The sequence below is a fragment of the Lampetra planeri genome, chromosome 51, assembly GCF_965212315.1.
Source record: "Lampetra planeri chromosome 51, kcLamPlan1.2.h2, whole genome shotgun sequence".
NCBI lineage: Eukaryota > Metazoa > Chordata > Hyperoartia > Petromyzontiformes > Petromyzontidae > Lampetra > Lampetra planeri.
In genome coordinates, this window is record NC_136157.1 from 5,469,305 (window position 1) to 5,484,565 (window position 15,261).

Sequence of the window (15,261 nt, forward strand, 5' to 3'; positions counted from 1 at the left end):
GTGAATCGATGAGCAACAATCGACAATATCTCGGGATAAAACGACCAGGCGCACGGTAAAAACACACACGCGATAAATATCCCTTACCGCTGCCGAGAATTCTGACAGCGAATGTTGATGAAGTGGGCCAAGTGACATGGGCCAGGTGACTAACACTGCAAGATGTTCTCACCAGCGATGCGTGTCGGTGAGCCTTCTCGTGTTTAAGCGTCTCGGTACAAAAAATGTATCCAATTAACATAAGCGTCTGTCAAAGAAATTAGCAATAAACCGGGTACATAAATCTCTGGCAGCAGCAGCAGCAGCAACCGGGCAGGGAGGTATGCATCTCAGTTTGGCTCTGCGCTCGTTCTCATCACGAAGACAGAATACCAATTAGTTTCTTTCGTGCGTTTTTCTTTAAAAGCTCGCTCGTCGAGATTACAAAACCAAGGACGACTACATCGTCGACGTTCAACCCTGTGGTGGGACAGCCACGCCGCTCGGAGACACCGCGGCTCCTCCGCGAATCAATTGCGACGGCGCTGGACGAGAAATACGAGTTCTTTCGAAGTGTGGCACGCGTGTATTTATACGCCAGAATGCGCCCCGAGGGGCCCAGGGCTGGATTCTGACCGGTGACTCGACGAACATCACCTACCTCCCCCCGCCGAAACCTCACCGCCTCCATCACACGAAGAAGAAGGACTGCGATCAAACCCAACGCGGGGAGCTCGCTGAACGGGGGACGCTGTCCGACGGGAGATCGTCTGGTCGAGAACGGGTGCGCGTGCTGGCACGGGGGGAGGGGGGGTGGGTGGTGGCAGCGGCGGCTCCCCCTCCTGAGCAGGTAGGAGCCGATGGGCCCATTGTGGTAACGTAGCCACGTGAAGGAAACACCGCAGCAGCAGCAGCGGCGGTGTCGGTGCGTCTCGAAGTCTTCGCGAAACAAAACGGTGGTAAGAGATTTTTTTTTCGCTTCATTCTACTTCGCCACTGTTTGGGGGAGGGGGGGGGTCTTCACCGCAAAATCGGCTGTGTCTTCGGTCGATTGGAGAATTCAGATCCGTTAAGTGGCGTCACGATGGGTCTGCTGTGAAGGTTGTTTGTATTGTGTGGGCTATGTGTTGCAAGCGTCGACTAATGTACTCTCTTGGGTATGGAAAATAAGAATAGGGTTTTACCCTTTCTGGCAATACAACATGTGTGAAGATGTTCAAAGTCTGCATTCATCGCACGTACGTGTGGTGAACCTGCAAACAAACGTGCTCTGCTAAATAAATAAAAATTAATGGTCAGCATCGTCCATAATCAATCCACTGCTGGATGAAGGCCTCCCCAATCCGCCGTCAGCTTTCATGATCTTGCGACGTAGCAATCTACCTGGCACCTCAAATAGGTGCCGATTTCATGGCTCCATCTCTGCATTCCCTCCTTCGGTTGCCACTGGCTTTTCCTTGTCACCATTGTCCATTGTGGAGACGTGTTATGCTCACTCCCATTTACTTCTTTTTCACAATCGTATTCCTGCGTGTTGAACTTCTTTTGCGCCGTACGTAGCCAACCGTGCCAATCGGAAATGCGGGGGTAAGGACAACAACCTCAACACAAAAAAACAGATCTGGCGAAATCGCCCGATGATGCTGTTTGTAATTACCAGCGAAATGTCACGGTACTCGAATTGTAAATGTTGTGGATTTACTCTCCAACACACCGGTGGGCTGAAGTAGTAAATTCTAGATTTGATGCTTTCGTGACTGCAAGGATGCATACTCGGTAAAGTCACGTAGGTAAAAATAAATAATACAAATAATAGAAATAATAATAGAAATTAAAGAATAAATCACGACGTTTCGGAGACAACACAAGTCTCCGTCATCAGGTGGGACCGTCACAGCTAAATTTACTGTATCAATTTACTGTATAAAGTGGCAATAATTATTATTTATTTTTACCTACGTGACTTTACCGAAAAAAACCTAAGGGTATGAAGTAGTAAACTCATTGGTGCACGTTTTGCTTGTGTGACAATCCTTACCGGTTCTGTGTGGTGTGGTGGCGGGTTAACGACACATTTATACTTGCGCGATCAAACCCAAAAAAACTTTCATAGTGAACTGGACTCCCACGGCCAGGGCAAAAAAAAATAACAAGAAGAGCCACGTTTTATATTATTTCAAGCGCTACACCGTAGCCCTTTAAAGAGCCGCGGCATGCGGCCGACCTCCGCCCTGTGAATTATTTTGTAAACGTTTGAACTTTGGAGCATCAGGGACAGCGTCCTCGTCCATGAGATTGCAGGTGATGCATGGTCATGACAACAACAAAAATCTGTATTCCTAAGACAAATTGGCACGTTGATTCGCATTGACAAAAGTCACTTTTTCCAAAAGAGGTTCTCCAAACCACTCTAAGACATCTTTATTACCTCTTGATTTATTACCATCCTCATCTTGTTTCCCAACTCTCCTTCCGATATTTCGATTTAAAGCTTTCGTGACTGCAGGGGTTCATATTCTTGATTTTTTTTGGTAAAGTCACGTAGAAGGGAAATAGTAAAATAATAAAAATAAAACAGAATATAATAAAATTCTCACGACGTTTCGGCCACAACGCAAGCAATGAAATTCATTAAGACGCTGTCTTTCCAACAGCTCAAGTTGCTTCACCTGAGGACGGCTGCTTGCGTTGTGGCCGAAACGTCGTGAAAATTGTATTATATTACGTTTTATTTGTATTATTTTATAATTTCTCTCCTTCCGAAGTTTAACACGTGGGCTTTCGCGACCAATATTATCCACAATGTGTCCTTCCGAAATATCCTATGCTGTGTCTTCCAGTTGCGTCTCTCTGCCAGACATCTCTGGCTTGCTTGTCGCAAAGCCCGTTCGTAAATTTCGCCTTTGGCTCCATATTTATGTTTAAGTCCAACGCTGCGGCCGTATTTACTGCGTTAAGCTCTCCTGGCGTTTTTTGTGCCGCACTTTGCTCCCCGTTGGACGTTCCAATAACTTTTGTAATTTGTTTTGCTTTCGGTAAAGTCTGCAGAGCGTTACACTACTGCGTCGTCAATGTCGCGCAAAATTTGCTCGGAGCTTCGCCGGTTAACTCACAATCCGCCAGACCCCCGTTCGCGACAACGCAATCGGAGCATGAACCAAACACTTTGTTGATGTTGTTTGTTGTTTACTAATGATTTGGTGGTTCGTGCATTGGCATCGGTGCACAAGCATAAATAACACCAATATTCAATCCATTCGTCGATAACACACTGCGCCACAAAAAGGGAAATATATGCACGGTATAATAAGGCAATGATGACCTTTCGTCGTGAATATGAAGAAACCATCGAAGCGATGCGCTCCAAAGTAAAACGGTAGGCTTTGCTTTACACCCACATCAGCCACACGAATAATAAGAATAAGAGCTATTTTCTTTCCGCCTGATGAAGACCGCTTGTGTTGCGATCGAAACGTCGTGGGTTTTTTGGTTTTATTATTTTCAAAAAAATTACTCTTTTTTTATGGTGTTTTTTTTGCTTTTATTATTAAAAATATATATATATTATTTTAAATTGTCATTTACATTTTTTTGTTTTTATATCTACATAACTTTACCGAAATAACCAAGAATACGAGCTCTTGCTCTCCTATTATTGACACATGCTGTGAAGAAAGGCCATTGACTGAAACGTCACCTATTATATGTGTGTATATATATGTTCTCTTTCGAGGCTGCGGAATGGTAGGTAGTGGTTAGCACACTGCGCTATGACGATTATCTGAACCGGTCCTTGGCCTCCTCCCCTAGGTTGACTCAGCCTCAAATGAATACCTGGTGCGGTGTGTAAATATCTGGGGAGACCAAGGCGGTCGGGCGTGGTGCTCACCACCCACCCTCTCGTGTACCGTGCCGGCTTTCATAGATGCGACTCGCTAACAGCACTTGCCCCAACTGTCTGTTAAGGCTATACGGGGGATTTTTGTCTTTCAATGCCACGGTGGAATTGAAGCATTAAGGCAAGCAGGTGTTTTACAAGGACGACCACATGCCACGACCATGGGGAGTGTTGGCAGTTACAGGACATCGCAGTTACATCGAGTGACATCGAGACCCATAAAGTTACATAGAGACCCATAGCGTTACGTAGAGATGCATAGAGTTCATATTATACGTTTTTGGGTGGGATCGCGTAAATATATAAATGTGTCGTTAAAACCCAGCACCACCCGACACAGCCAACTAGTAAGGGTTGTCACGTAAACAGAACGTGCCAATTCGTCACTAGTACAGCACACCGGTGTGTTGGAGAGCCAAGCCACAACATTTACAATCTGAGTACGACGTTTGGCCAGTAGGTACAACCAGCTTCATCAGGTGACAGCCAGATTTGTGGAGAGGGGAATTACTGGGGCAACGCACATTTTGCATGTGCATTATGCAGGCACTTTTAACCTGTACTTCCCGTCTATTGTGTTTATTAAAATAGCCCTACCAACGGTAATCCATATTGAAGTGCGCTGGCCTTTGTAGGCATGCATTTAAATAATGTATTATTTGATGATTCGCTTCCACGCAGCACTAAGGCGGTAGCTATCCGAACAGTTAAAGTTATTTTGATTTCTTTCAATTTTGATATATTATCGAATGAGTCTTGGCCAGTCGTAGTTAGTTTTGCACAACACTTCAACATTATCAAAATCAATTGAGCGTCCTTGTTGGAACGTAAAACAACGCCAATCATTGCCAAGTCATCAATTCCCAAGGAAGAGCAATACGTGATCAAACCAAGGGCATCACAACCACCAAGACTTAATGGGCAACCAAAAATTCACAAACCTGATGTACGTTGCCTCAGTAATACCCCCCTCCCCCCGCATTGTGCAAGAGCGCACAAGCGTGGTCACCACATCTACGCCTCTATATGAGGAACGAAACAGTTAGACTTCTCCACAAATCTGGCTGTCACCTGATGAAGCTAGTTGTAACTACTGGCGAAACGTTCTACTCAGATTGTAAATGTTGTGGCTTGTCTCTCCAACACACCGGTGTACTCAGATTGTAAATGTTGTGGCTTGGCTCTCCAACACAGCGGTGTTGCTGTACTCGTGACGAATTGGCCACGTTCTGTTTACGTGACAACCCTTACTAGTTGGCTGTGTCGGGTAGTGGCGGGTTTTAACGACACATTTATATATTTACGCGATCTAACCCAAAAACCTCTATTATAGATGATATTGGTCGCGAAAGCCTACTTGCTAGAATGCATAGAGTTACACAGTGACACATGGTTATGTAGAGATCCATAGAGTTACATAGAGATGAATAGAGAAACATCGCCATCGATAGAGTTCCATAGAGACCCATAGAGTTACACAGTGACACATAGTTCCATAGAGACCCATAGAGTGACACAGTGACTCAGAGACTCACAGCCCAATACCATGGGCAGCTGCATGACATCAAAGGGTGGGAATGTGCAAACGTATCAGAGCAGCAACCACAACAATGATTAACACGATCCCACGCCAGAACGTATTGCGAACAGGGAGAATGATATTTTTTTATAAATAAGTGTTAAATACAAAAAAAACGGTATAACTGCCTCGCCTAGTATGCAGGAGGTCGTGGGTTCGATCCCGACCCTGACGCCTGCTGTGTATTTGGAGTTTGCGTGTCTCTCTCCCCGTGGTCGTGTGGATTTTTCTTTCGGGTATTCGGGTTTTTCCCTCCACATTTAGAAACGTGCGTTTGGAGTTTTTGGCTGCGCTACATTTCCACGCGATAAGCCACTTCGTTGAGCTGTCATTTGTGGCCAGGTCGCTTCTGGAAAAGAGCTCGACACGCTCAGTGGGCCTTAGCTGGAAAAATACAAACAAGTTTCGTTTATCTTCTTGGTTCTTTCGGTAAAGTCATGCAGAAGGGAAATAATAAAATAATACAAATAAAACATAATAAAATATTTAAATGATAAAAATAAAACATTATAAAATATTTTATCGGTAAATTCACGTAGAAGGGAAATAATAAAATAATAAAAATAAAACAGAATAAAATATTTTATAGGTAAAGTCACGTAGAAGGGAAATAATAAAATAATAAAAATAAAACATAATAAAATGTTCAAATAATAAAAATAAAACATTATAAAATATTTATTGTTTTATTTTTTTAATTTTATTATTTCCCTTCTACGTGACTTTACCGAAAGAACCAAGAAGATAAACGAACTTTTTTTTTTAATAAATCATAATAAAATATTTTATTATGTTTTATTTTTATTATTTTATTATTTCCCTTCTACGTGACTTTACCGAAAGAACCAAGAAGATGAATCCCTGCAGTCACGAAAACTTTCAATCGAAAAAGTTTCGTTTCGTGTGCGTAGCCAACCACGTACATGGAATGTGGCCCTTATATATAACACGATGTAACACAATTTTTGTTCCTGGGTACTAATTGTTATATTTGTATTTCTTATGCCTAAAAAGTATATAAAATGGCTATTATTCCTCACTAACTTTGCTTTTGTGACCAGGACTTTGTGAAGGAATGACACAAATGCACACGTTTTCGCATTGAAAATAGGTTCATTTCAAAATATCAATGTTCTGATCACAAAAGCAAAGTTTTGGGGATTAATAGCCAGTTTCAGTACTTTTGAGGCATAAGCAATTAGGAAATAACACTTACTACCAAGGAACATCTTTTTTTTGTTACGCAGTGTAATTAATGTACAGCGTTGTGGGAATACTGTCGGCATGAATGACGCTTAAATTATTCTTGGTTTTTTTCGGTAAAGTCACGTAGGTAAAAAATTTAAATTAATAAAAGTAAAATAAAATAAAAATCACGACGTTTCGGAGGCAACACAAGCTTCCGTCTTCAGGTGGAACCGTCACAGCACGCTTGCTGTATCAAGTAAGCCACTTCATTTACTTGATACATCAATCGTGCTGTGACGGTTCCACCTGAAGACGGAAGCTTGTGTTGCCTCCGAAACGTCGTGATTTTATTTTTATTATATTTTTATTTTATTTGACTTTACTTTTATTAATTACAAATTTTTACCTACGTGACTTTACCGAAAAAACCCAAGAATATGAATCCTTGCAGTCACGAAAACTTCAAATCTAGACGCTTAAATTATTATCAAGTATTATTATTATGAGCGCACAACCGCGCGGCCTGGGTGCATTCGGCCGAGAAAGCGAATTGTTTTTGTGGGCGCTTCATAACCAGAAGCCAGTCTCCCGGCACACGCGTCCACGGCTCACGATTCACAATCGCCTTGACACAATTGCTGGATCCGAGAAAGGAAACTTGAGTGGAGAGTAAACTGGAAAACAATTTTGTTGTTTAATTGACACCAAAGAGAAAACCGTGTGCTTAGGGTGTTGTATTGCCGCGGGAATCCCCCCCCAATCCCCATTTATTTATTTTTAGGCCGGAGCTTGCTGCAATGTTGACACGGGGACGACGTTTTTTTGCATTCGGGGTGCCTCTGACTCTCTTTCCCCCCCCCCCGAACGAGCGCGCCCCAAGGTGTCTCAAACTCGCGAGGGTCGGGACATCGCTCCCAATGTCCGAAGGCGGAGGGGCACAATGACTAGCGCAATGAAAACAGACGTAATTCAAGTCGCCGAAAGTTACTCGAGCAATCGCTTTCCTCCGTACGGGTAACCCCGGGGTTGACATTTAACATTCAACGCGTTTGTAAGCAACAAAGATCCCCCGTGTAGCCTTAGCAGACTGTTGGGGAAAGTGCCATTCTCTGACGTGGGCTGCTACAGCCGATGAGAGTGGGCCTGTCGCTTTTTCTCAACTATCCTGAACACCTCCTCTGTCAGCCAGGGTCTCTGGGCAGGTCTGGACCGCGTACCCAAAGTAGCCATTGCAACTGCATGAGTCACAGGCCTAAACCTCGCCTATTTACGCTCGACATCAGGAGGAGTGGGGGGACGATGCCAACCCCAGCCCCAAGCAATGATGAAATTCTCACTTGTAACTTTAATCAGCTAACTGAAACCAGGCCACTTTAGGTTGGAATGGGGTCCTGGGTGTACACCCACCACCGGAGTGGAAGAATGGCAGGCGCATCTTACAGTCGATGGTCAGAGGGCAGATCAGCTCCAGGATAGGTCCTGGTGTCAAGGACATGGGCTCGCATCCACTGGTCCGTCACTATGTAGTCCAGCAGATGTTCTTGCTTGGACCCGGCATGCATGTTGTGTGGATGCGCCAATGCCTGAACAGCGTGTTGGTAATTACAAGCCCATGGGCTGCACAACAATCTAGCAGCCTCCTAACCGTTGTTATTGAGCTGATCTGGCCAATGCCCTCCAATCACTCCACACACGCACACACACTGGTGACGAGCACGTGCGCGCACGCTTGCCTGTGCTCGTCGCCAAGTTTTACGTTGTTTGCCAGAATGCACCAAGCTTCGAGTGCCACCGACGAGCTGTCTACTCGTTTGCCACTGCGAGAAGAAGGGGGGGTGGAGGGAGGCGTTCACACGCCGACGCCGGCAAAGGCCGACTCGTTCGTCAACAAGTGCGACGCGCCCCCCTCTCGATCGAAATGGAAACCCCGAGGCAAAACATTCTGGACGACGGCAGATTTTTGAAAAACAGGCAGGGAGGTGCCGGGAAAGTGTGCGGGGGGGGGTGATGGCTGCGGTGAAGCCCACGCAGCGTGGAGCATCGGAATCTTTGTTGAGACAGGCGGAGGTGGAATCTGATGAGCTATGAAGCTCTTTTTTGCACAGATGTCCCCATTATGGGCCACGGGGGGGGGTGAGCAAAGTTACAAACAGCAATAGATACAACAACAACAACAACAACGATAGGAGTGCAAAATAGAGAAAATGGTAAGCAGGTCACTAAATATAGATTAGTATATATGCGTGCGATTTATCCAGATTGGGAAAGGCAGCAGAAAAAACAACAACAGTCCCAAACACCACACCAAGATAACAACACCACAGCAGCAGCAGCAGTAGTCCCTCAACATAATGGCGACCCAACGAGCCCACAGACCACACGCCGCGGTTTTAAAAAACACGGAGAGAGAGAGAGGGCCCAGATTAGATGTGCTCATTTAACGTAAAGTAGAACCAATCGCGTCCACTTGTGACGCGACCGAAGCGTCGTGTCACCGTGTAACTTTTACTGGTAGGAACCTCCTGGTTACACCAGCCCACAGGGGATTATTGTGTCCGTCCGCCCGTCATGCAGGGAGGGGCTGGGTGGGGAGGGGAGGGTGGGGAGGTGCTGGGTGGGGAGGAGAGGGTGGGGAGTGGCTGGGTGGGGAGGGGCTGGGTGGGGAGGGTGGGGAGGGGCTGGGTGGGGAGGGAGGGGCTGGGTGGGGGGTGGGAGGGGTGGGGCTGGGTGAGGAGGGGCTGGTCACACCGTGGTGCCCTTATAAAACTCAACGTTTAACCTACTCACGCCGGCTTGTGCCCGCCCTCACAGTCGGGCATATTTGCGGAATACACCACGCCGCCGTTGACCCTGGCCATTGACCGAGCGACCCAACGTTCCTTCCAGCTCCCTCCGCAGGAATGTGTTAAAGTGGCCCTCTTTTTTGCCCACCCAAAGACAGAGGCAGCAGATGGCTGGTCACCTGCTCGTGGTTAAACAGAACTGTGTTAACGTAATGGATGGAGGCCGTCCATAAATGACGTCACGCACCTAGGGGGGGGGGGTCAGACATTTGTGACGATGTGTGACGAGGGGGGGGGGGGTGTTGAGAAATGTGACGTCACATCAAAATGCACAACTTTAAATAAATATAGACAACACGTCCTACTTAATTAAATAGACTTTTTAATAAATGTCAGAGTGCAGCGCCACATTAAATAGGCACACCACTGACAATAGTTTAAAGCGATTTGAAGCATGAGAATGCAATCCATTGCACCCTCATGCTCACGTGTCCTTTGGATTGCACTCTCATGCTCACATGTCCTACCTACGTAGATTCCTGCAGTCACGAAAGCTTCAAATCAAGATTGTTCTCCCCCTCTTCTGCTGTGAGTTTCCTCCGGGTTAACTGGGTTCCTCTCGGCCACAGCTATAAACCACGCGATGCAACCGGTATTGGCCAAACGCCGCAAAATGAAAACAAAAAAGAACCCGCAAATCGCTCAATCGAGAACATTTCTCTTTCTGCTTCCTCTTTTTATTTTCCCCCGCGCTGCTCCGCTTTGGATTCACTGCCATCCGTCCGTTTTCCCACGTTTCTGAGTTTCACTAACCTTGCTCGGGTCACGAAACGTGTTCACGCTCATGCGTTAAGACTCCAATCGTCCATAATAAAAGTTTTTTGGGCTAAATTGCGTAAATATAAATGTGTCGTTTATCGCGCCGCCACCCGACACAGCCAATCAGTAAGGTTTGTGAAATCCACAACAACCATGTGGATTTGCTCTGCAACACACCGGTGTGCTGTATTAGTAACAAGAATTAGCAAGTAAATAAAACGTGATCATCCGTGACTAGTTCAGCACACCGGTGTGTTGGAGAGTAAACCCACTACATGTACAATTCGGGTACGACGTTTCGCTGGTAATTCAACTAGCATCATCAGGCGGACAGCCAAAGTTGCGTGCCGTTTGTTTGCTCAGTTCTGCTCGACATTTTCGACCATTCGGCCTGTGCTCAGCAACTGTGATTAAAGACAAAGGGTATTTAAATCTTGACTTGAAGCTTTCGTGACTGCAGGAATACATATTCTTTGGGTCTTTCGGTAAAGTCACGTAGATAGGTTCAAATAAAATAAACATAAATCTACGACGTTTCGATCGCAACACAAGCAATGGCGTCATCGCTTGTGTTGCGATCGAAACGTAGTAGTTTTTGTTTATTTTATTTGAACCTATCTACGTTAGTTTAACACGTAGGCTTTCGCGACCAATATTATTCATAATATACGTTTTTTGGTTACATCTCGTTATTTATAAATGTGTTGTAACCCTCCACCACCCGACACGGCCAATCAGCAAAAAAGTGTCACGTTGACAAAAGACAAATAGTTCACTACTTTAGCCCACCGGTGTGTTGAAGAGTGAAACCACAACATTTACAGTTTTTTAATTCGACGTTTCGCTGGTAAATACATCCAGCATCATTGGGCAATTAACTATTCAACATACCGGTGGGCTACAGTAGTGAACTATTTGTCTTTTGTCAACGTGACACTTTTTTGCTGATTGGCCGTGTCAGGTGGTGGAGGGTTACGACACATTTATAAATAACGCGAACTATCTACGTGACTTTAACAAAAGACCTAAAGAATATCAAAGCGTATTTACTTTACAACAACAAAGCACAGCAATATCATCATTGATTAAATCATTGTATATTGTTTTTTTGTGTCCTAACAGGTACTGCCCGTGCACGTCTCCGTAAAACAGCCAATGTCCTGACAGCGCCAAGGCACAATGAATAGTTCTAACATCTCCAACAACTCCGTGTGCAAGTTGAACGAGTCGTACAAATTCATCTACCTGCCGATCGCCTACTCCATCTGCGCCTTCTTTGGGCTCACGCTTAACGGGTTCGTCTTCTGGCGCCTCGCTTTCAAGACGAAGACATTGAGCTGCAACTCCATCTACATCCTCAACCTGGCTGTGACAGACTTCCTCTACGCCATCTCGCTCATCTTCCTGATCCACTGCTACATCATCCAAGACGTCTGGGTTTTCGGCGACGTCATGTGCCGCCTCATCCGGTTCCTGTTCTACTTCAACCTCTACAGCAGCATCTTGTTTCTCACGGCCATAAGCATGTACCGATACCTGGGCATCTGCCACCCCATCTCGACCCGTAGCTGGCACCGGCTGAGCTTCGCCGTTGCCATCTGCACAGGCATCTGGGTGTTCACGTTGCTCTGGACGGCGCCGTACCTGTACTTTGGCGGCGTCACCAAGTTGACCCCGGACGACGACGAATGCTGGGACTTCGTGCCCGACAAGGCGGCAGAGCATCTGCCCTACGGCATCGCTCTCACCGTGGTGGGCTTCATCATTCCCTTCTTCGTTGTCCTCGTCTTCTACTCCTGCATCATCCACACGCTGAAGAAGTCCTTGAACGAGGCCATCATCCCGCAAACGCATATGAGGACCAAGAGGAGGAAGTCGATCTACACCATCGCGGTGGTGTTCACCATCTTCGCCGTCTGCCACCTGCCCTACAACATCAACAAGCTGATCTTCTTCCTGTACCAGGGCAGCGTGGTGGAATGCGGGGCCGAAGTGGTGTCCAAGGCCTACAAGGCGGTGCGTCCGCTGGCCAGCCTCAACTGCGCCCTCAACCCGACGCTGTACTTTGTAAGCTACTTCAGATCGCATCGGAGCAGACGCACGCGGCGTTTGGCCACTGTCAGGGCCAACTATGGTTCGAACACTCTGTCGATCCCAAATAACACCCAGACATCTTCCTCTCCAATCGGCGACAGGTGAAAGAGGTGGGCGGCGGGTTCAGCTCGCCCAGGTCACCTCACGTAGGTCTGCCACTTGAATTATGAGCCGCGTTGCGTGGAGTGGTGGCCAACCTGCGTCTCAGGAGCTGCCTACATTCTGGCTCGTTGGCTTCCCGCTTGTGCCCGTCGTCTGCTGCGTGTGTGTACAAGCAGCTCTGCTTGTGATGTGACTCTCGGACTATTTGGGTCAAAGACGAAAAAAAAACTAAATGGCTCTTCTTTGAAAGCCTTCTGACCCCTGACCTATGGCAATTTTGCATCTGCCGCATATCTTGCTGGCTCAGGTATTGTCCGCAAGCACCGGGAACCAACGATTAAGGAACCTGATTGCGACCTCTGGGATGAAGCCATGTTGCAGGCGCGGGTGGGTTGATTCTAGGAACTTGAATTGTGAGAAGAGACAAGACGCTGGGAAATGAGTGACAAACAATTACTCACCAGTGACTCACGGCCTACCCGTACCCGTACCTGGCCGCACCAGGGTCGCAATCGGGTACCCGATACCCGTACCCTACCCGATACCCGGCTACCCGTACCCTGGTGCGGCCAGGTACGGGTAGGCCGTGAGTCACTGGGTGAGTCACCGTTTGTCACTCATTTCCCAACGTCTTGTCTCTTCTCACAATTCAAGTTCCTAGAATCAACCAACCCGCGCCTGCAACATGGCTTCATCCCAGAGGTCGCAATCAGGTACCCGATACCCGTACCTTACCCGTACCCGGCCGGGTAACGGGTAGGGTACGGGTACGGCCGGGTACGGGTACCCGTTTGCGACCCTGGTGCGGCCGGGTACGGGTAAGGAATCAAAACCCGTTTGCGACCTCTGCCCTGCAGTGTCCCCTTAACCGCCAAACGATGCGGCGCTGATGCAGTGGAGGGATGCGAAATGCATTCCTGCCATTCGAGGCCTCATAAAATGAGAATGCGCGCATAAAATCTACCTAGTATGTGCAATCTGACCTGGATTATCGATTGCTGCTCTCATCTTTGTTATTGGTGTGGTCTCATGGTTAGCGCACTGGCCACCAATAAAGAAAACATTGCGCTCCGCAGACAGGGTGGCATTTAATTTTACGTAATGTGTTTATGTCCACTGGCTCTTGTTGTTACTGGTCCCTGCTGCGGTGCAGTGGTCAGCAAACTGCGACTTGCAATGCAGAGGTGGCCGGCTCGATTTGAATCAATCTGAAACAACGGTGCAAGATTGTTAATTCCCCCCCCCCCCAACCTAACCCCGCCCCCACACGTCTGTCCACCCAGTGGTATAAATGATAAACCACAGTTGATTGGCAGGTCGCATGCATGCATGTATGTTGAACTTCTTTCACACCGTACGTAGTCAACTACGCTAATCGGAGGTGCGGGGTAAGGACAACAAATTAACACAAAAAGCACTGATCAAGAAAGTAATTTGTCAATCTAGATGATGATGTAAAAGTGCATGTCTACGGTGGCTTCCTAATATCGGAAGGAAGAGCGTTCCAGACGGCCGCAGAAGCACATCTCAAAGCGCGCGATGCGGTGCCCGCCTTTGTTCGATGGTTAGGCCAAACGCCACCGCTGCGGGGATGAGCGGAGTTCGCTTGATGGTTTTATGCTCCTTAACAAGATCACCAAGGTATCGTGGTTCATTTGTGGAAAGCACTTTGCATGTAATGAGTGCGGGTACTCTCACCTGTTACAAGGTGTCTGGTCATAAAATCAAGGGCTCTGCAGAGCTCCCTGTAGAGAGGGGTACATTCAGTGCCGGATTATCTTAGTAGCAAAAGTAGCTACATATGTGACGGGCCCTGCACTTTCAAGGGCCCCGCGACAAATGCTTTCAAGCTATTAATTCCGGTTCAGTGATTCTGCACTTACTCTATTACTATAGTACTATACTGCGTTCAACTTTTATGAACGACTGGGTGTTTTAAGGTTAGCGATTTTTCGTATTATCTGGCTGTATAGCAAATAAAAAAACATACAATTACTTTACTATGCAAGTTAAAAATGGGTGTTTTAATATTATGTTTTTTTTATTTAGGGCTCCTTTATAACATATGCTACAGGCCTCGTACTGGCTTAATCCAGCACTGGGTACATTCATGCGTACTTGGCCGGCCTAATTTCCAAACCGCTGTGTAAATATATATTTATTATTTCAAGAGTGTAAAGCTTGAGTGTCAGCCTTAACTGGTTTCTTTATCTGGCTTTGTGCCACAGCAAGGTAGCGTGTTGTCACCGCGATGTCACCCTGCCACACGGCGTCGGGACCATAGTCGTCACATGAAATGCTCTCCCAACTTTGTTTGTAAATTTTAGCAATAGCAATTACGTGTGGTTTTAATAAGCTGCTTTCCGAGACCGATTGGTGTCGTTTTATGAGTGTGGCTAACGAAGTGCAATTATGTTTATGTATATACAAAAGCCGTACGAATATTTCTTTAGTCGTGTTGTGAATTCAACCGGAGTATGTACTGTATCCGTCGCCATGCCTGTAATTTATTGTTGGCCGTGTTTCTGGAATCTAAATTTGAATTTAAAAAATCATTGGCATACAAAAAAAATGTCAACAATTACTCGACTTAAAGAATTTGTGACTGCAGGAATTCATATTCTTTGGGTCTTTCGGTAAAGTCACGTCGATAGGTTCAAATAAAATAATAATAAAAACTACGACGTTTCGATCGCAACACAAGCGGTCGTCATCAAAAACTGGTCATAAAGGTTTAAAATGGGCATAGCGTAGCCCATTTTAAACCTTTATAAACAGTTTGCCTTGAGAAGCTAACCCCCTTTTCCTGTTGACAACCG

At 46.4% G+C, this 15,261-nt stretch overlaps 1 protein-coding gene across 1 annotated transcript; it reads left to right on the forward strand.

Moving 5' to 3' along the window:
• Nucleotides 1–671: 671 nt before the first annotated feature.
• Nucleotides 672–12,752, forward strand: LOC144734418 (P2Y purinoceptor 4-like). The gene is made up of 2 exons (XM_078616600.1): nt 672–938; nt 11,369–12,752. Exon 2 carries the CDS (start codon nt 11,426–11,428, stop codon nt 12,443–12,445), a length of 1,020 nt encoding a protein of 339 aa, XP_078472726.1. The 5' UTR covers nt 672–938; nt 11,369–11,425; the 3' UTR covers nt 12,446–12,752.
• The last annotated feature ends 2,509 nt before the right edge of the window (nt 12,753–15,261 follow it).

Bases quoted from the DNA above. Each gene is read 5' to 3' on its own strand.
- LOC144734418 (XM_078616600.1), top strand. From the start codon at position 11,426: ATGAATAGTTCTAACATCTCCAACAACTCCGTGTGCAAGTTGAACGAG.